This window comes from Babylonia areolata, chromosome 18 (assembly GCF_041734735.1).
Source record: "Babylonia areolata isolate BAREFJ2019XMU chromosome 18, ASM4173473v1, whole genome shotgun sequence".
Taxonomy (NCBI): Eukaryota; Metazoa; Mollusca; class Gastropoda; order Neogastropoda; family Buccinidae; genus Babylonia; species Babylonia areolata.
This window is the reverse complement of record NC_134893.1, coordinates 20,540,369-20,561,594: the sequence shown is the minus strand read 5'-3', so window position 1 is coordinate 20,561,594 and position 21,226 is coordinate 20,540,369. Positions and strand designations below refer to the sequence as shown.

At 45.1% G+C, this 21,226-nt stretch overlaps 1 protein-coding gene across 1 annotated transcript in view; it reads left to right on the top strand.

Moving 5' to 3' along the window:
* LOC143292557 (kalirin-like) overlaps positions 1 to 13,227 on the top strand; it is a 217,883-nt gene extending 204,656 nt beyond the window's left edge. Inside the window, exons 63-67 of the mRNA XM_076602964.1 lie at positions 185 to 323; positions 1,182 to 1,357; positions 2,876 to 3,055; positions 11,520 to 11,655; positions 12,366 to 13,227. Coding sequence (XP_076459079.1) covers positions 185 to 323; positions 1,182 to 1,357; positions 2,876 to 3,055; positions 11,520 to 11,655; positions 12,366 to 12,398 — 664 coding nt within the window. The 3' untranslated portion in view covers positions 12,399 to 13,227. The remainder of the gene's footprint in view (positions 1 to 184; positions 324 to 1,181; positions 1,358 to 2,875; positions 3,056 to 11,519; positions 11,656 to 12,365) is intronic.
* The last annotated feature ends 7,999 nt before the right edge of the window (positions 13,228 to 21,226 follow it).

Sequence of the window (21,226 nt, the reverse complement as noted above, 5' to 3'; positions counted from 1 at the left end):
TGTTATTGATTAATTTTACAAGTTATTAACAGATTTTTTACTACCAATTGATTTGAAAATAATTTCCTGTGAAATCTGCAATTTAATAATTCTTACAAGTGATCAGAAGAATCATTTCTTCTTCAGATGTATTGATAAAATTTGATGGACTATCAACAACAAAAATTGCTGCTTGTGAGTGCAGAATAGCCCAGGGGCGGCTGTTTGAGTACATCTGTTCGCGGCAGCACTTTGACGAACTGCTGGCAGCAGACTACATCAAGCAGATTCTGGATGTTATGCAGTACCTGCATAACTGTCGCATCGCTCATCTCGACATAAAGGTGTGTAGGGGGGGAAGGGGAGGCGGGGGAGGGTGGTAGTGGTGGCTTAATCACTGTGTTTTGGACGCCAGGAACAGCTTGGTTCTTTCTGTTTATGTTCTGTGGGTGGTGGTGTCTTTTTTTGTTTTGTTTTTGTTTGTTGTGTGTGTGTGTGTGTGTGTGTGTGTGTGTGTGTCCATATCAATATATGAGTGGTTTTGACTTTTTTTCTTCTTTTTTTTAAGTTATTAGTTGTGGTTCTTTTCTTTTTCTTTTCTTTTTTTCTTTTTTTTTAGGAGTAGGGTGGGGGGCTGAGGGTGAGGGGTTGTTGTGGTATATTCCATTGGTGTGAGTCCATTTATTTTAAAAGCAAAATATTACTATGACAGTGGTAATTATGATTTCCCCTCCATTGGAGTATATTGCATTCATTTCTGGAAGGTATTTATGACTATTAATGATTGTCCTCTAAACAGTGAGAGTTCCAACAATAATGATTTTCCTCTCAAAAATGACATCCTTAAATACTGACAATACCAATGATAACGATTGTCTTTTTTAACAGTGACAATGATAATGGTTGTCCTCCTAACAGTGACAATGATAGTCCTTGAAATGGCGACATTGACAGTAGTGATTGTCCTCTCAACAATACTAATGATATTGTTGATCCCTGGAATATTGACAGTACCAGTGACAGTGGTTGTGTTTCCAACAGTACCAATCATTATTACCCTCTAAATAGTGACAATGATGCTGTGCTGTGAACACTGACAATGACACTGACGTTGCTGTGAATGCTGACAATGACACTGGCATTGCTGTGAACGCTGACAATGACACTGACTCTGCTGTGAACACTGACATTGCTGTGAACAGCCGGAGAACCTGCTGGTGGAGACGGGGGCGGGCACGACGTGTGTGAAGCTGGTAGATTTTGGTGATGCCCGCCACATCTACAACAACTACTACATCCATCCCATGGTGGGCAACCCAGAGTTCATGTCTCCCGAGGTCATCTCCGGCACCCCTGTTGGTCTGCTGACCGATGTCTGGTCAGTCACCTGGGTGTGGGTGTGGGGTGTGGGCGTGTGTGTGTGTGTGATGTTTGTGGAGGAATGTGTGAGCATGCGCGCGCACGTGTGTGTGTTGTTTGTGGGGTTAGGGGTGTGCATACGCATGGCCATGTGTGTGTGTGTTGTGTTTGCGTGCAAATGTGCATGTATGCATGAGTGTGTGCATGTGTTTATGTGTGTATATGCGCAGTTGTATATTCATACTAGTGTGCACATGCACAGTTGTATGATCATAACAGTGTGTGTAAGTTCAGTTGCATAATCATGATAGTGTGCATATGTGCAGTTGTTTTCTCATGCTAGTGTGTGTATATGCAGTTGTATGTTCATGATAGTATGTGTTTGTGCAGTCGTATATACATGATTTTGTGTGTTTGTGCAGTTGTATATTCATGAGAGTGTTCGGAAGTGCTTTTGAACGTGGCACAGGTACTAGCATTTGTTTGCGCAATAAAACTGACTGCTATTGCATATTGATAACCAATGGTATGAACTGACAAAAGAGGATATTCAGTTTTCTTCAAACTTAAACTGGATTTGTTTCTAGTTATCAGATGAGCATACTTTTAACTTTCATCAGCTGGATATTTGTAAGTTATATGTTGGTCACAAATGCAGCAGTACCTACATTTCCAGACCCAGTATGTACAGGGATGTAATGACTTCAATAGGAATGTGGACTGGAGCATTGTTTAACCAATGTTTTAGATAGTGATCACTGTATGTTATTCCACAGCATTTTCAGCTACTTTATTGAGATGTGTCAATTTTTTCAGAAATAGATGATGAAAAAAAATAAATCTCACACCCATCCAATGTTCTTGGCTCAGAAACCTCAAGGCAGAACAATCAGGCTGCAAAATAAAGAAAATGACCTATTTAAATCAAACGTCCATGTACACATAAATGAATAACATTGAAATAAATAAAATTGATGAGTGTTCAATGATTGATTTATAGCTTACAACAAATGTGTAAATAAAATCATTGAGTGTTTAATGATCGATGTATAGCTCACCTTTCCAGTCAGACACAGTCATGATGATGCTGAATGATTGACATTTAGCTCACCTTTCCAGTCAGTCACAGTCAAAGTGATGTTGAATGATTGACATTTAGCTCACCTTTCCAGTCAGTCACAGTCAAAGTGATGTTGAATGATTGACATTTAGCTCACCTTTCCAGTCAGACGCTGTCATGATGGTGTTGAATGATTGACAATTAGCTCACCTTTTCAGTCAGTCACAAAGTGATGTTGAATGATTGACATTTAGCTCACCTTTCCAGTTAGACGCTGTCATGATGATGTTGAATGATTGACATTCAGCTCACCTTTCCAGTCAGTCATTCACAGTCAAAATGATGTTAAATGATTGACGTTTAGCTCACCTTTCCAGTCAGATACAGTCATGATGAAGGATTGATAGTCATCTCACCTGTCCACTCAGTTACAGTCAACACAGTGGTCAACAGAAACTGTGTGTGTCCTGTCCGCAGGAGCCTGGGGATCTTGACCTACGTCCTGCTGAGTGGCGTGTCCCCGTTCCTCGACGAGAGTCAGGAGGAGACGTGCTCCAACATCGTGCGCAACGACTTCTGCTTCCCCGAGGAGTACTTTGCTGGCATCTCCTCTGATGCCAAGGACCTGGTGCGCTCCATGCTGGTGGAGGACCTGCAGTGAGTGTTGGCCGCACGTTCTTCATTTTGTGTTGTATTGTATTGTGTTGTCTTATATTGTATTATGTATGGTGGAAGGCCTGCAGTGAGTGTTGGCTGCACATTGTCTATGTCATTTTGTGTTGTATTGTATTGTGTTGTCTTATATTGTATTATGTATGGTGGAAGGCCTGCAGTGAGTGTTGGCTGCACATTGTCTATGTCATTTTGTGTTGTATTGTGTTGTCTTATATTGTATTATGTATGGTGGAAGGCCTGCAGTGAGTGTTGGCTGCACATTGTCTATGTCATTTTGTGTTGTGTTGTTTTGTGTTGTCTTATATGGTCGAAGAGCTGCAGTGAGTGTTGGCCGCACGTTGTCTGTGTCATTTTGTGTTGTGTTGTATTGTGTTGTCTTGTATTTTATTATATATGGTGGAAGACCTGCAGTGAGTGTTGACTGTACCTTCTCTGTGTCATTTTGTGTTGTGTTCTGTTGTCTTGTCTTGTCTTGTCTTGTCTTGTATTATATATGGTGGAAGACCTGCAGTGAGTGTTGGCCGCACGTTGTCTGTGTCATTTTGTGATGTGGTGCATTGTGTTGTTCTGTATTGTATTGTGTTGTCTTGTATTCTATTGTATTATGTTGTGATGTGGTGTATTGTGTTGTTTTGTATGGTATTGTGTTGTATTGTATTGTATTCTATTGTGTTGTATTGTATTGTATTGTGTTGTATTCTTCTTTTTCTTCTTCGTTCGTGGGCTGCAACTCCCACATTCACTCGTATGTACACAAGTGGGATTTTACGTGTATGACAGTTTTCACCTTGCCATGTAGGCAGCCACACTCTGTTTTTGGGTGTGTGCATGCTGAGCATGTTTTTGCTTCTATAACCCACCAAACGCTGACATGGATTACAGGATCTTTAACGTGCATTTTTGATCTTTTGCTTGTGTATACACACAAAGGGGGTTCAGGCACAAGCAGGTCTGCACAAATGTTGACCTGGGAGATCGGAAAAATATCCACCATTTACCCACCAGGTGTCATTACCATGATTTGAACCCAGTACCCTCAGGTTGAAAGTCCATTGCTTTAACCACTTGGCTATTGCGCACGTCATTCTCTGTGTCATTTTGTGTTGTATTACACTTTTTGTCAAAACAGATTTCTCTGCTTGAAACTCAGGCTGCTCTCCCCAGGGAGAATGTGTTGCTACACTGAGAGTGCCATGCTTTTTTTTTCTGCCTGCAATTTTTGTTTGTTTTTCTATAGAAGTTGATTTTTCTACAGAATTTTGCCAGGGACAACCTTTTGTTGTCATGGGTTCTTATACATGCACTAAGTGCATGCTGCACGCGGGAGCTTGGTTTATCTTCTGAATGACTAGCGTCCAGACCACCACACAAGGTCTGTAGGAGGGGGAGAAAATACTGGCAACTTCTCATACATAGCAGTCTAATAACTATATGGTCTGACATGTTATCAGCATACTGTGATAGAATTCAAATGAAAAAAACAACAACAGAAAACAAAACAAAGAAATATGTCCCTGTCCATGCATATGGCTTTGAATGGTTATGCTCATGTGTAATAGTTCATGTCCAATGAATTTGTGTGCATGACAACAGCATGTCTTATACAAATGTGTATGTATGTGTGTGACGTCATGTCTAATACATGTGTATATATGTCTGTGACAACAGCATGTCTAATCCACATGTATATATGTATGTGTGTGACAACATGTTTAATACATATGTATACATGTGACAACAGCATGTTTAATACATATGTATACATGTGACAACAGCATGTTTAATACATGTGTGTATTTATGTTAGTGATAAAAACATGTCTAACACATGTGTATATGTATGTGTGTGACAGCAGTGTGTCTAATACATGTGTACATGTATGTGTATGTCCAATACATGTGTATTTGTGTGTGACAAAAGCATGTCTGTTACTTGTGTATATGTCTGTGTGTGACGATAGCATGTCTTACACATGTGTACATGTATGTGTATGTCTAATATATGTGAATATATGTCTAATATATGTGTATATATGTTTTGGTGTCATATACTGTACCATGTCAAACTGATGCAAACTAGGCCTATTGGTTTGCTCTGCTTGGCCAAATTTCGCGCGGCTAACAGTGAAAAGATGGGCCCACCGCTCTCAGCCAATCAAACGCCTCTAAAAACTATAAGCGCTTAATCATTCCTTTGGCCAAGGCTCTCCACGCCATCTTGTCAGGTTTACGCTCTGTCTCGTCTTACGCTTTTTTCGGCTGTTCAGCGTATCCTTTTGGCCTTATTTTGTTGCATGCGGCTTGTGTTTATTGTATTCTTACATTCTGTGTACTCGATTCGACTCGGCACCCTCGATTCGTTCGATTTTTTCTGCCTCTAAGTCGATCCTGTCTTTCCTTTCTCTGTTGGGGGTCGGATTTTCGCTGGGTGCCTAAGCGCGGGTTCCATGCCTCGTGTGCCATACCACGAAGGCAGGGAATCATGATGCTGGGATTGAGACTCGGTAAGAGACTCTCCCAGGCCCGGAGCTCATGATTCCTCCCGATACGGACCGCGGCGATGCGTCGTTAGACGCTGATCGCGGAGGCGACGTTCGTACCAGTAAAACGGTCATGAAGGGGACCGGGGGGAAAGAGGTACGAGCGTCGCCTCCCGAGGTGTCCCAGCGCGAGGCAGGGAGAAGGGGGAATGGCAAGTCATCTCCGTGCTGTGGGGACTCGCAGCTAGGCGCGGACTCCCGAGGGGAGGCCGCGCCCGGCCATTACCCGGGTCCCCACTCGGAGACGGCCCTCACGTGCCCCATTGTTGTTCCCCCTCCTCCCTTCTCTGTCGACCCCCCTCCCCCACCTCCTTTTGGGGGGGGAGAAAAATTTGGTTCCGGGGGGGGATCTCTACTTTGCCCACCCCGGGCCAAGCCACCCCAGTCTCCCCACGGGAGGGGATTCGGGGCGCGTGGCAACCTGCTCTGCAGGTCTTCCCGCTATCCGGCCGGTCTCCCCTGCTGGGGGAGGCCCGTGCGTGTCAGGCGGTTCCGGGCAGTCAGCCCGCTCGTCTTCGGGCGGGACTGACACCCAAGTCGGACCTGACCTCCCTCCGACTTGGCCAGGTTGTTCCCTTCATGGAGGTCAATGCACCAGTGACCCTTGGGGTTTGGGTCACAGTATGGCTGGTGCCCACGGGTAGTTACCCCCATTCTACCCGTACTGGGGCGCATCTAGGATGCACACTGGGTTGCCGGGAGCACCAAGGGCCAGCCCCTTGTCCGCTCCCCACCGGACCCAACCCAGCACATCTCACAGGGTGACACACACAGCCCCGACAAGTGGGATCGACTTCTTGTCGGTCAGGTCGAGTTCCTCGACCAATATTGCCACTCTGTCCACAAATCGGGCCTCTGTCAACCCACAGGTGACCACCACGGTCACAACGGCCTCCTTGTCAGGACCGACGGCTGCTCAGGGGCCCTACTCGGCCCGGCGGAGCCGGCAGTCCCCACCTGCCCAGCCCTCGGTCCTACAGTGAGATGAGTGGGTGTTTGTCCCCACACAGCACTCGTGGGTCACTCTTGCATCCAGGGACGCCCTCTCTGAAAAGGTGTGGCACCCACCATCCCAAGCATGGTTGGACCTACGGTCCACACGCTCCCCACCCGCTTCAGGTGTCAAGGACATAACAGTGGCGGCCATGGTCCCGGCTCGGGATCGTCCCAGCTCATCCCGATGGGCTGACCACAGCTCACAGGACGCCCCAGTGGGTACATCCACTTGGGATGGCACCCAGCAGGGGATGGACTGCGAACAAGAGTGGGAGCCCCTGTCTTCGGATGAGGACGAACAAGCAGATGAGCACTCTTCGCCCACATCCCAGGGGGGACAGATTGAGCCCGTGCCTCCCTAGGGACCAGCCTGAACCAAACCCGGACTTTGCCGAGCTCGAACTGACCCTCCCCAATAGGGCCACGTATGCCGAAGCAGTCCCTCAGGCTACTTTGTTACCTTTGACCCTCCTTACGCCATGTGACTCTAACTCCAGAACCACAAGGCAACTCAGAGTGCCAGAAATGGTGCAGGTATGGCTTATTAAGTCAGCCCGCACTGTCAGGGGTGCTGCTTCCATCCCTCCTCTAGGCAGGGAGCCCCTCTCTGCCCCGGGCGCCTTTTCCCCGGGAAAGTTTCTTAAAGATTCCTACAAGGGAGGGTTGTGCTCCTGGTACACGCAGGACCACCCTGCCTACAGCGGAGCAGAGCCCTCCGCACAGGACAGGATGTTGGTCTCACAGCGCACCACCTTCCCCACTTCAGCTAACCTATCCTTTAAAACGTTAGCAGAGTGGGACAAATTGGCCCGCCGCTGCCCCCTCGAGGTTTCCACGGCGTACACCTTCGACACGTTCCTTCACAGGGCCAATGACCTGTGCGAACAGTGTCCAGTTAATCAGGACAAGGGGTCTCCTTCCTCTGTCCCGCCGGGCCTCTTCACCGACCAGAGGTTACACGCTTTTGGCAATAGGGTAGCATCTGGTCTCACGGCAGCTGCAGACACAGCTACCAGCCTTCACTTCAATACTGTGCTAGCGCGGCGTGATGCCATTTTCAGCCTCTCTAACATTCCTGTGGAGGAGAGGGCTGCCCTGCGGTCCATCCCAGCACAGCAGCACTCCCTCTTCGGCCAGTTCCCGCTCCATTTTGTCAGCCACAGGGCAGAGACAAACAGGGAGGTGGCCTCATATTTGGCCCACACCTCTCATGGGCTCCAGGGTTCTATGCCATTGAAGAGACTGGCCACCAGGGCCCCTCCATATGCCACGCCGCCTGTCAAGGCAGCGTGTGCCGAATCAGTGGCAGAGGAATAAACCACCTTAGGTCTGTCCAAGCCGACCGGCCATGCCCAAGGCCAGAAGGCAGCACCCCCAATGACTGGGCCCCGATTCAGCACCGCCAGTCGTTCAGCCCCTCCAAGTAGGAAACTTGTCCCGGCATGCACATCAGTGGTGTGCTCTGGGACTCAACGACGGGATTATGTCGGTGCTAGAGTCGGGGTACATGCTGTCTTGGGTGGAGGATCTCCCCCCTCTAAAGATCCACTCTTCCTCCTTAGGTGCCCAGCTGGACGGAGCAGGAGAGCGTCCTAGAAAAAGAGATATCGCACCCACTCCTCATGGGGCTATATCCCAACTCTCGGACCCGGGCCCCGGTTTTTACGGCTGGTTGTTGGTGATTCCAAAGGTCTCGGGAGGTTGGAGACCAGTTTTGGACTTGTCCCCCCTCAACAAATTCCTCCCCAAAATCAAATTCAAGATGGACACACAGGCACAGATTCGGGAGACCATCCAACAAGGTGATTGGCCTACCTCTATCGATCTGGAAGATGCTTATTTTCATATACTCATCCATTCGGCATCCCGTCGGTACCTGAGGTTCGTGTGGAGGGACAAGGGGATCCAGTTCCCGGCCCTCCCATTTGGTCTGTCCCTTGCCCCTTTCCTGTCTACCAAGGTGGTGCGGGAATTGGTGTCCATCGTCCGCTCGGAATCCATTTGTCTCTGTGTGTACCTGGACGACTTGCTTATCCTGGCCCAGTCGCAGGCCCGGTGCCTGAGTCATACGGCCAGACTTCTAGACCTTTGCTCCCAACTGGGCTTCCTCATGGACCAGCAGATATGCGATCTGTCCCCATGTCAGTCCTTCGACTTCTTAGGGATGAGATTCGACATGCGGTCTATGATAGTCTCTCTGGCGCCAGATCACTGGTACCGTCTGGCAGGCCTCCTCAGCCACTGGCGCCACTCCTCCCAAGATACAGCGCAGACACTTTCTTCCCTCTTGGTCATGATGGAGTCCACGGCACCTCTCATTCCCCTGGACAGGGTTCTCAAGCGCCCTCTCCAGAGGGTACTGAGGTTACGCCGGTCCCAGAGCACTCAGCCATGGGATACCCAGATATGTCTGGGCGAGTGGTTCCTCGAGGTGACATCAGAGTGGTTAATCACCCCCTTTGGACACAGGGGGTGCCCTTAGCCCCACCTACTCTTCAGGTGGCACTCTTCACAGACGCCTCCTCCCTGGGCTGGGGAGCCCACATGGACTCACTCTATGCAGCAGGGACTTTGTCCCCGGAGGAGCGCCTATGCCACATCAATGTTCTGGAACTGGAGGCAGTTCGCAGGACTCTCCTGCACTTCATGGGGGAGGCCACTGGCAAGACCATCCGCTTGTTCACGGACAAGACGACGGTCGCATGTTATGTGAACAAATGGGGGGAGCGCACTCGGCAGACCTCTCAATGCGGACTGAGGCTCTCCTCCGTTTGGTGCCACAGCAAGGGCATTGCACTTTCAGCGAGACACTGAGCAGGAAAAACCAACTTCTTGGCAGATGCTCTTAGCAGGCCCAAGAGTGTCATGCGCACAGAGTGCACCCTGGACAAGGACAGCCTTCAGGGGGTGTGGGAACAGTGGTTTCGGCCGATGGTGGACCTTGTTCAACAAGAGACTTCCCACTTCCGTGTCTTCGGTTGCCGACCCAGAAGCGTGGGCAGTGGATGCTCTCTCTCTAGATTGGAGCAGTCTGATTGCCTCCGCGTTTCCTCCCTTTCCAATTCTGTCCAAGGTGATACGGAAAGACAGATTGGAACACCCGCAGCCGATCCTCATTGCGCCGAAATGGCCAGCCCAGACCTGGTTTCCGGACCTTCAGTCCCTGACACATGTTCCCACCCCTGGAACTTGAAACCAAATCTCATCTGCTGAGGCAGCCTCACTCGGGCACTCCGCATTCCAATCCTCAACTGCTCCACCAGCACGCATGGCTGCTGTGCGGTCGGAACTGTCAGCATCACCATTGAAGTCCTCGACCCCTCGGTCGGCCTCTGTGTCGGCTGTGCTGACCCAGGGGTCTGCCTCCTCTGACCTCCTCTCCATAGTCACCAGAGCAAGGAGGCAGGGAATGGAGACTTTGTATGACTTTCGCTGGAAGATATGGTTGCGGTGGTGTACAGCTCAGGGCATTACCCCTACGAACCTTACGAGCATGCAGCTGGCCAACTTTCTGGCTCTCTGCTCCTCGGTTCATCCTGTCTGCTAGTTCTGTGCGAGGGTACAGGTCTGCCTTCTGTACCACAATGCAAACAGCTAGGTGGTTCCGCCTTTGAAGTGGATTGCCTGCTCAGAGAGGTGGCTAGGGGTGCCCCTCTGAAGGAAGCTAGAGACCCCAGAAGAGTGCCCCTCTGGGACTTGTTCCTGGTGCTGGATTTCATTCGAAAACAGCCCTTCCTACCATTGGGGACTATTCCTGTTGACATCCTCACCCTCAAGACCACTTTCCTTCGGTGGCTGGCCACAGGCAGTCGTAGAAGTGAGCTGCACGGGCTTAGTGAAATGCCACAAGATCTGGCCTTCCACAGAGATGGTTCCATCACTATTCGTTTCCTTCCAGAGTTTCTGGCTAAGAACCAAGACCCTGAGGTTCCTTCCCCCTCTCCGAGGGTCAGACCTTTGTCTGATATTCTTGCCCAAGATGATGAGGATAGGCACCTGTCCTGTTCGGTGTCTCAAATATTATTGGGATAGGTCTCGCCATAGGCGTTCTTCTCAGAGGGGTCTGCTCATCTCCCTCAATGAGAATTACAAGAAAGACATCGCTGCAGGCACCATTTCCCGCCAGGTTTCCCAAGTCATTCGTAGAGCCTACTCATGCACACAGGGATATCAGCTGTCTTCATCCCAGGGCACACGAAGTGCGGGCCATAGCTACTTCGGCTGCCTTCCAGCACTCAGTGCCAACGCAGCATGTCTTGGAGGCAGCCTTCTGGCCGTCTGAGAATCCCTTCATCAACTTCTACCTCAGGAATTTCCGTATGACCAGGGCTGACGGTTCCAAGGGGATTTCCTTTGTCGCGGCTAACACTGCCGTCTCAGTTACAAGGGCTCCCCATATGAACCAGTAGGCGTTGCCCGCCTCCATTTGCTTTAAATTCTGCATCAGTTTGACATGGTACAGTATATGACACCAAAAGGAGGAGTTTGTATTATACTCCATGTTTGGTGTTAAATATACTTACCATGTCAAACTCGAATGCCCGCCCGTCCGTCCCCGCGTCTCCGCCGTGGTTCTCATGGGGCATTTTTGTTCATGGCCACGGAATGATTAAGCGCTTATAGTTTTTAGAGGCGTTTGATTGGCTGAGAGCGGTGGGCCCATCTTTTCACTGTTAGCCGCGCGAAATTTGGCCAAGCAGAGCAAACCAATAGGCCTAGTTTGCATCAGTTTGACATGGTAAGTATATTTAACACCAAACATGGAGTATAATACAAACTCCTCCTATTTGTGTGACAACAGCTTGTCTAATACACGTGTGATATCTTTGTTTGCGACCGCAGCATATCTAACACATGTGTAAATGTATATGTATGTCTAATACATGTGTACTTGTATGTGCGTGACCACAGCAAACGACCAACTGCTCAGATGTGCCTGGACAGTGCGTGGATCAAAAAAGCCTGCACACATCGAAGCTCAGGTCTCCGACCCAAACCCATCGCCACTGCTCGCCTGGCCGACTTTGTGGAGCGGCGTAAACACCAGGTGAGTGGAGGGCAGTGTGTGAGACCTTTCAAGTGCTGAGCCATGCAGCAGGGGGAAATAGCTTCTGTTCAGTCCAGATGAAAAGTCAAACAAACAGAAAGGATGATGAAAATGCACTGTCATGATATGGGAAAAAGACCGCAGAACATGACATAACTTTTGATGGTTCTAGGGAATAGTGTTACATTTTGGCTGCTTTACATCTGTGTAACTCCATGTCCCAGTTTCTCAGTCATGATGGGCACAACAGCCAAGTGGTTAAAATGATGGACTTTCAATTTGAGGGTCTCAGGTTCAAATCCTTGTCACGGGGCTTGGTGGGTAAAGGGTGGAGATTTTTCCTACATCCCAAATGAACTGATGTGCAGACCTTCTAATGCCTAAACCCCCTTCATGTGTATGCGCATGCAGAAGATCAAATACGCACTTAAAAATCCCAGTATCCATGTCAGTGTTTGGTGGGTTATGGAAACAAGAGCATACCCACCATGTACCCCCCCTCGCCCTCCTGAAAACGTGAGTATGACTGCCTACATTTCCAGGGGTATAAATGTCATACACATAAAAGCCCACTTTTGTATGTGTGTGAACATGGAAGTCGCAGCCAAAGAACAAAGAAGTTTCTCAGTCTTTTTTTAATTTTTCATGTTTGCTGTTGGTGTTCACAATGTAGGAGTGATGTTTTGCTCTGTGTGTGTGTGTGTGTGCAGAGTGATACGTACCTGCTGAAAACATTACCATGACCCCCCGCAACCTCCCCCCAGTCCTCCCCTGACCACTGGTGACGTGACACGCTTTGTCCGATGTCGGCCGCCTTCCTCTCCCCCCCACGGGTTCGCTTCTCCACACGTTCTGCAGTTGTTGTCATGTATTTATTACCATCCTTCAGATCAGCATTGTGTACATACCCACTGCCACCAGTCTCTATGAGGCACCCACACATTCTGGTTGATGAATGTTTTGTTGTTTTTGTCAGCTTTGGATTTGCCTGCTGAACACTTTGTTTTTAGCTTGTATTATTCAAATGATCACCCTCTTAATGTAAGATTCTTTCCATCTTGGTAATGACTTTTGCCTTTTTCAGAATCTGAATGCATAGTGAGATTGAATGTAGACAATATCAGACCCACCTATTGCCTACACTCTTTGGATAGCAGTGTGAGTGGGGGAGGGGGGGGGATAATGAAAGGAAACCAGATTGCTTTTCATCATCATTATCACATTTAGGAGAAGAAACAAAATTTGAAGGGAGTAGCGGATTCTTTACAACATGATTGGTCTGATTTTAACATTTCAGAAAAATGAATAACTATACTCTCTTTTCTACAGAATGCGTTTTTTTCTCTCTCTTTCTCTATTGATAGCTGGATGCCATTCAGTTTAGTTTCACTTTGTATTTAGATCTGTTAATGCATTATGTATATTGTATATGTTTTGAACTTCTTCATCTTTTTCTTTTCTTACCATTCTTGTTCATATTGTTCTTCACCATTTCTGTTGCATTAATTTCATGATTTTTATAATGAGTCACTTCAGCAGACTGTAAAGACGGGTTCAATTCTTCTTTTTTTCTTCTTCTTTTTTTTTTTTTTTTTTTTTTTTTTTGTACATGATTGATTGTTCTTGGATTTGCATTTGCTTGTTTTTTGGACAGCTCTCTGTTTTTCAATGCCTTGAGTATGGGACGCCAGAGTTGATGGCTCTTGGCACTGCCAGTTTTGTGATGTTGGTTTTCTCTCCTTGTCGTCATGGTGACCACTGTGCACATGATGTGGAATGCATGGGCAGCGGAGGTACTTTTTTTTTCTTTTTCTTTTTTTTTTTTTTTTTTTTGTGGCAGTTTTCCACAGTTCTCACTCACAGCCTCTCCCTGCAAAGTGAACTGAACAGGTTTGGTGTTGACAGTGGCTTTTTAATGTGGATGACTGAGTAAGTTCTGACAGTGACCTTTTGATGTGGATGACTGTGAAAGTACTGATAGTGGTTTTTTAATGTGGATGACTGAAAGCATTACAGTGGCTTTTTTGATGTGGATGTCTGTGGAATTCCTGAGAGTGGCTTTTTAATGTCGATGACTCAAAGCCATTACAGTGGCTTTTTTTAATGTGGATGACTGAAAGCCGTCACAGTGGTGACATTAATGTGGATGACTGTTAAAGCCATGACAAAGGCTTTTTCATGTTGGTGACTGAAAGTTCTGACAGTGGCATTTTAATGTGGATGACTGGGGAAGTCTTGACAGTGGCATTTTAATGTGGATGACTGAAAGTCTGTGACAATGGCTTTTTAATGTGGATGACTGAAAGTCTGAGACAATGGCTTTTTAATGTGGATGACTGAAAAGTCTGTGACAATGGCTTTTTAATGTGGATGACTGAAAGTCTGAGACAATGGCTTTTTAATGTGGATGACTGACAGTCTGTGACAATGGCTTTTTGATGTGGATGACTCAGCTGTGCAAGCCATGATAGGCTAAAATGTGTGGAGCACAAAATTTAAACCTTGAGTGAAAGAGACACAAGGAGGAAAGAATATTGCAATGCATGTTTGTGTTTTAGAGAGAGAGAGAGAGAGAGAATGGTTTTATGAATTAGGTGCACCATGTCAAAACGCCTAATGTTTATTTATTGTCTTCTATTACATGTTTGTGCTCAGATAATATGTTGTTATGTTTTTTTCTTCCTGCATGCAGGTTTGGTTGATAGTTTTGTATTTATTGTTTGTTGAAGAAGAATGTTTTCGTCCTGTTGACATTGTGTAGTACACGTTTCTTTCCAGCAACACACTCCTTGACTTTCTGTGTGTTGCACAACCGTCATGTGTCATCGATGAGGAACTGTTGTGGTGACTGTGTACCATGAGACATTTTGTTTGTTTGTTTGATAACCTCCCACACACTATGTACACCAGCCATGGAATTGGTGTCCACCCTGTCACCAGCAGGCAGACTGCAACACACCCGTGACGCCACAGCCTGTGTCCTAAAGAGATTTTAGTGTCCACTAGTCAACCTTATCCAGTAATGATTATGGTTACTATCATTAGTGTTATCATTGATTTGTGTGCTGTATTATGCTGCTGTAACTAGTACTATCGGACTGCCTGCCAACTGACGACTGCCAAACAGCATAGAATGTGTGAAACACTGATCTCTTGCTTTGGCTTGTGTTTCTTCTTCTTTTTCTTTTTTTTTATTTCATTTTTTTTTTATCGACTGAAGCAGTTTTTTTTATTTCTTTATAATTTTGCAATTTTGTTATGTTTTTTTAAATCTGTGCATTTTTTCTGTTACTTGTTGTTTTACCCTCTTCTTTAAAAAAAAAAAAAGTATTTGAGTCTCTTCAGAATGTAATCCTTAATTTTCTTTCTTCTGAGACGTGGGCCAGATTGCAGCACTGTTGTACTTGAAGGTGGTGTGTGTGTGTGTGTTGACCAGAACAATGACATCACTTTGAATGATGTTGCCTGGCAACAGAATTATTGCAGAGAGCATGGAAACAGTGGCAGTTGTGACAGACCCAGATTTGTTCCCCAGTCAGATGTGCCTCAGACGTTCCTTGCATATGTGAAAACTGTCCTACTTGCAGGCATCACTTCCCTTTAACAGCGAACCAAGGTTAAGAAAAAGAAAAAGAAAAGATTTGAAAAGGAAGCTGGACAAAGACCTTCTCACCATTCACCGAACCACCATACTCACACATACTTGACACAAGACATGTCTTGGTGTTTGCTGGCCTCATAATGAAGTTGTACTAATGTTCTAGGGTGTTGGTTTTTGTTTTTTTGTTGTTGTTTTTTTTTTGTTTTGTTTTTTTTGTTTTTGTTGTTTGTTTGTTTTTTTGTTGTTTTTTTTAGGGGGTTGTTTTGTTTTGTTTTGTTTTTGTTGTTTTGTTTGTTTTCTTCAGATCCTGATGACTGCTACAGATGGTACTGGTCGTGACTTAATAGCAGACAGCCATGTTTCCATGCTGCTCCTTTTTAAAAAAATTTTTTTTTTTTTTTTGTTTTTTTTTGTGATACTAACAGTAACAGTGGATACGTTTATAGCCCTCTATCCAGAAAACCACTCCAGGTACTTTACAAAATACATGATAGTACACATAACACATTATCTTTAAGTTAAACATTCACTCATACATTCAAACATTCACATATACATACCTGACCCTCTTCCCACACATACATGCATACTCACTCACACACACACACACACACACACACACACACACACACACACACACACAGAAACACACACACACACACACACACACACACAGAAACACACACACACACAGAAACACACACACACATACACACAAACACACACACAGAGAAACACACACACACACACACACGTAAGTGTGTATGTATAAACACTAACTCAAGCATACCACATGTACACGAGTATATACTGTTTGGATGGACATGCCACAAAGAAAAAAGAAGAACCATCGTGTTTTCAATTGTGAACTTGACCATGCACAAGTCATTACCCTGAACGGGTCTGCAGGGAAGACTGGAAGCTTTTTTTGTTTTTTGTTTGTTTTGTTTTGTTTTTTGTTTTGACGGCTGAAGATAACATGCCAAAGATTGTTAATGTTCAGATTAAAAAAAACTGTTTCTCAGAAGTTATTGGCAATGTTTTGCAAGCCTTAAGTGTACATGTGGACATGTGGTGAAATTAACTATGACAGGTAAACAAAATGTAAAGGGAGAATGGTAAAAAAAAAAAAAAAAGTGGGATAGGCCCCACTGGAGATTTTTTTCCACTTAAGATCACACATGCATGCATGTGTGCACGCACATGCACACATCTGCACACACATGTACACATACACACAGACACAGAGAGTATTCTTATTAGCATGATCATATGAAAAACAGCGATGATACCTTCTCTCAGCTTTCTTTTAGTTTTTAAGTGTCCCTGCCACCTGGTAAACTGTTTTTGTTTTCTTTTGTTTTTTTCGTTCTCAGTGAACAGGTTTATGAAGTAAAAGTGTATGTGTGGAAAGAAACGGGAAAGTGCTCAGCATGAAAATGATGAAGGGTCTTTGCCATTCTGATCTGTACTTCTTTCATTTTAGGTGATTTTGATAGTTTTTATTCATAAGTTCTGTTTTCCTCCTGTCATTCTCCTCTTTGTAATCTTGACTGATCAGAAAGTGAGGATAGAAAGAGAGAAGAAAGATTGAACAAAATCAAACCAAAAAAATGTTTACACACACACATTCACACATGCGCACACACACACACACACACAACACACACACACACACACACACACACACACACACACATGCACAAGAGAAAGAAAAAGAGGGGGATGGGAGAAAACAAAGAAAAAAAGAAAAATTATGAGACTGATTCATACATTGCATACCTTGGTTAGATGTGTAACCAATTTAACACAACTGTAAACATATTGGTGACACTTTCTTTGCTTTGCTGTTGGTAAGTTGACCAGCAATAGATGAGAGAATGACATTCTACAAACACTGTTATTGTTGTTGTTTTTATTAGTTTATTCATGGAGAATTGTGGATGACCCAAGTTTGGCCATGTGTAACCCTAGTGGAAAGGTCTTGATAAAATGAAACAAATGGCAAAATGTTCTCATCTTTTTTTTTTTTTTTTTGCTTTTTTTTTTCTTTCAGAGTTTTGGGACAACTGTTTAGTGTAATGGAAAGTGTTTGTATAATGAAGGAGTGAATGAGCCTGATATGTTGTTGAAAATTAGCATGATACAGTGCAAGGGTAAAGGCGCCAAAAGTGTGGAGTTTTCGTCATCTTTACATGTACTTCATTTCGGTTTTTGTGTTTTGTTTGTTTGTTTTTGTTTTTGCTTTTTATTGTATTTTCTGCCCCTTCCCTCAATTCTCTCCCCCTTACACATACAGTTAGAAGCGACTGCTGGCATTAGCTGACCCAGTGCCACTCTCCTGTCCTCTCGTCTCTCTTCCCCATCACCATCGCTGACACAGAACATGTCAGAAGTGTCTGCAGGAGTTTTGGTTTTCATCTTGTCGTGCACTCTGTGAAGAACCTGTACATTGAACTGCCTTGCCTTTACACTTGCCTTGAGTGAGACTTGTGTAGCTTCTTCTCACTCTGGTTTGACTTCACATGGATTTCTACCAGGCAGAAGAAATGTCTGCTTCGGAGTCGTTCATCGTTTGATGACAGCTTTTGAAGGTGTTCATAGTTCGATGAAAGCTTTGAAGTTGATTAGGTGAAAGCAGCTTTGAAGTCATTCATCATTAGGTGAAAGCAGCTTTGAAGTCATTCATCATTAGGTGAAAGCAGCTTTGAAGTCATTCATTATTAGGTGAAAGCAGCTTTGAAGTCATTCATCGGTAGGTGAAAGCTTTGAAGTTATTCATCGTTAGATGAAAGCGTAAAAGTCATTGATACTTTAAAGACGGCTTTGAAGTGACCATTATGATGACCATTTTGAAGTTGTTCATTATTTGATGACAGTTTTGAAGTTGGTCATCATTTGATGACTGCTTTTAGGCTGTTGATCAGTTGATGAAGCGTGACTTCCTTTTTGTTTTTTTCATTACATTTTGAACAATGTTCATTTTGTGAGAATTTGGAATCCATAAGAAACTTCCCATGTGAACAGAAGTTAGGATAATTATGTACTTTCACTTTAACACAAAGTTATGGCTGTACCAATCATGTTGAAATAGAAAGGATTGCCTAAAGACTGGATCTGCACAGAGTGTTAAGTATCCACATAAAAAGTTCACAGAGAATATCTTTGGGGTATTATTTTGTGCATGTTGTCAAAAGAATGATCTGCATTTATAGAAACAAAAAATCAAAGAGAAAAAGAAAGAGAAACTTAAGCTGCAAGCAAAGCAGTTGATCTGTCTGGCTGTTTGTACTTTAATGATGACAAGGTTACACATCGTTTAGCAAATTCTTGAGTTGGATCTCAAGGATGGAGGAGTCTGAAATCAGCTTGTCAAGGAGATAGAACTTATGCATAGATTCTGACATCATTTTTGTAGGAAATGGCGCTGGTATTGTTTGGAGGAAGAAGACCATTTTCTGGAATACATGCAGCAGAGCAACTTGGATCCTGATGAATGTTTCCATTTGAACCAGCCAGAGGTATTAAAAAAAAAGAAAAAAGAAAGAAATCTTCCTTGGAACACTGTTCTCGTGTTCAGTGCTTAGTGAAAAGATAAGATTTTGATGAACTGAAGGAAGTTGTTTATAATCATGTGAAGCTATAAAACTTTCATGAACAGTTGAGCACATCATGTTGCACAGTCATTTGTATCAAGCCTAAGTCTTTGAACACATATAACTTTTTTTTTGTATTTGTGACAAAGGCTGTCATTTTGGGTGTGGCTGGAGACAGAGCAGTGCATGGAAAACACAGAGCTCTAGTTCAGAGACAGTTGGGTAGAAACAGAACAGATCTTTGAAAAAGCACCAGTACTGTCATTTTTTGGCCTACAAGGCAGTGCAGCCCATGAGGCGCACCCCATGTATTTAAAGAAAAAAGTTATTTTGAACTTGTATAAGGTGCACACATCTGATGAGCCACATCTGCCATAAAGTGACCATCCTCCATGTCACTGCTACCAGGTACAATCATGCGGCCGACAAGAACCTCAAGGAAAATTGCATTGTACTGACTGAACTGATAACCATTTATCAGTGTAAGTTGGAGTATTTCTATATTACACTGATTTCCACATTGTCATTTTGTTTTGGTTTTTTGGTTTTTTAATATTTTTTTTTCTCCATTTATTATTGAGACACACACTTAGGTTAAGGCGCCCCTTGATCCCTGACCATGGCTGCAACTTCTCAGTGTGAAAAAAAAGAGCAGTCACTGTCACCCCTGCAACAGTCGCAGAGGCACAGCGAATGCTGCAGAGCATGAGGAAGTCAGCATCATGAAAGAAAAGACATCAGCCAAGTCGGGAGAGTGAGGAAAAACAGATGGATGAAGTGTGTGCAAGATGGTTCAGCACAGGCACGGCTTTCAACAAAACAGAGACGCAGTCATCTGTTTCCTGAACAAACAGAAAAATGTGCTGATGACTGGCAAGAAGCAGGTTTGAATATGATCAACAACATACATATCTCTGTGGTTTGGACTCTTTTTCTTTCTGTTTTTGGGGGTTTTTTGGTGGGTTTTTTTTCTTTCCTTTTTTTTGACACCAGCTGCCTCGTGTCCAGTGGTAAGCATACCATGAGATCAACTGGGAAGACTGCGACCACACACTCGGGTGTCGTCCATTTGATGGGATCATTTTCAAGAATGTTTGTTCTAAGCTCCTGACCACCACAGGCTTTTCTCTTTCAGGCCTGGACCTCTCCACAGTAGATTTACAAAAAGAAAGGAAGAGCATGCATGGTCTCGCTTTCAGATGGAGATGTCCGCAGCATGGTTATCATAATCATTGTCAGTGTCATTGCTACTGGCCGACTTGACAAGAAGGAAAAGGTTGTTTCGTGTTCTGTGGCCCTCCATGCCCTCAGTTTCGATTTCTCCTCCACCTCCAGCCCCATGGTGAGATCCTGTCAGGGTCCTGGCTGCCAGCAGAGTCATGAGGTCTGCTGTGAGAGGAATGAAGCCGATCTCTCTCCTCTCTTTCAGTCTGGATTCATAGCGTATCTGTTGTTTTGTCGACAGCAATGGATGTGGCGTAGACAGAGACAGATGAAGGTGGCAGAATGGTATCTGCCAATACAGTGTCTGTGATGGTCTGGTTTTGATTCCTGGTCTCGCCCTTTCTCCCAAGTTTGACTGGAAAAATAAGTTGAGCACCTAGTCATTCGGATGAGATGAGAATCCAAGGACCCATGTGCAGCAAGTAATTGGCGCATTGAAAAAGAACCCATGGCAACAAAACTGTTGCCCTCTGTAGAGGAAATCCACTCTGATAAGTACACATATATATATATGCAGGCACTCAAGGCCTGACCAGGACGTTGGGTTATGCTGTTAGTCAGGCATCTGCCTGGCAGAAGGTGTTAGGTATATGGATTTGTCCGAATGCAGTGACGCCTTCTTGAGAAACTGAAACTGCCAGTGCTGCGCCAGAAGAGGCATCCCTTCAACAGCCTCCCTCACTGTGCAGCAGTGCAGGGTCTGCCCTTGCAGGGATGGATATGGGGGTTGGGGGAGGGGGAGGGCTGATGACACTGATTGTATTACTCCCTGTCACAGCTGATTTCTCTGTTAAATTTGGGTTGCTCTCCTTAGGGAAAGCGCGTTGCTACAGTGCATCACCACCCCTTTGTTTTTTCCTACCTGGAAGTATACTTGTTTTTCTATCAAAGTGGATTTTTCTACAGAATTTTGCCAGCGACAACCCTGTTGTTGCTGTGGGTTACTTTATGTGCGCAAAGTGCATGCTACACACGAACCTGGGTGTATCATCTCATGACCGGCGACCAGACCACCACTTAAGGTCTGGTGGAGGGGGAGAAAATACTGGCACTTGTTGGATTCAATCCTGTGCACTCAGATTCCCTGGCTCGCGAGGCAGACATGGTTCAGGTAGGCCACCACACACTCTACAGTGGACTGCTGGCACTG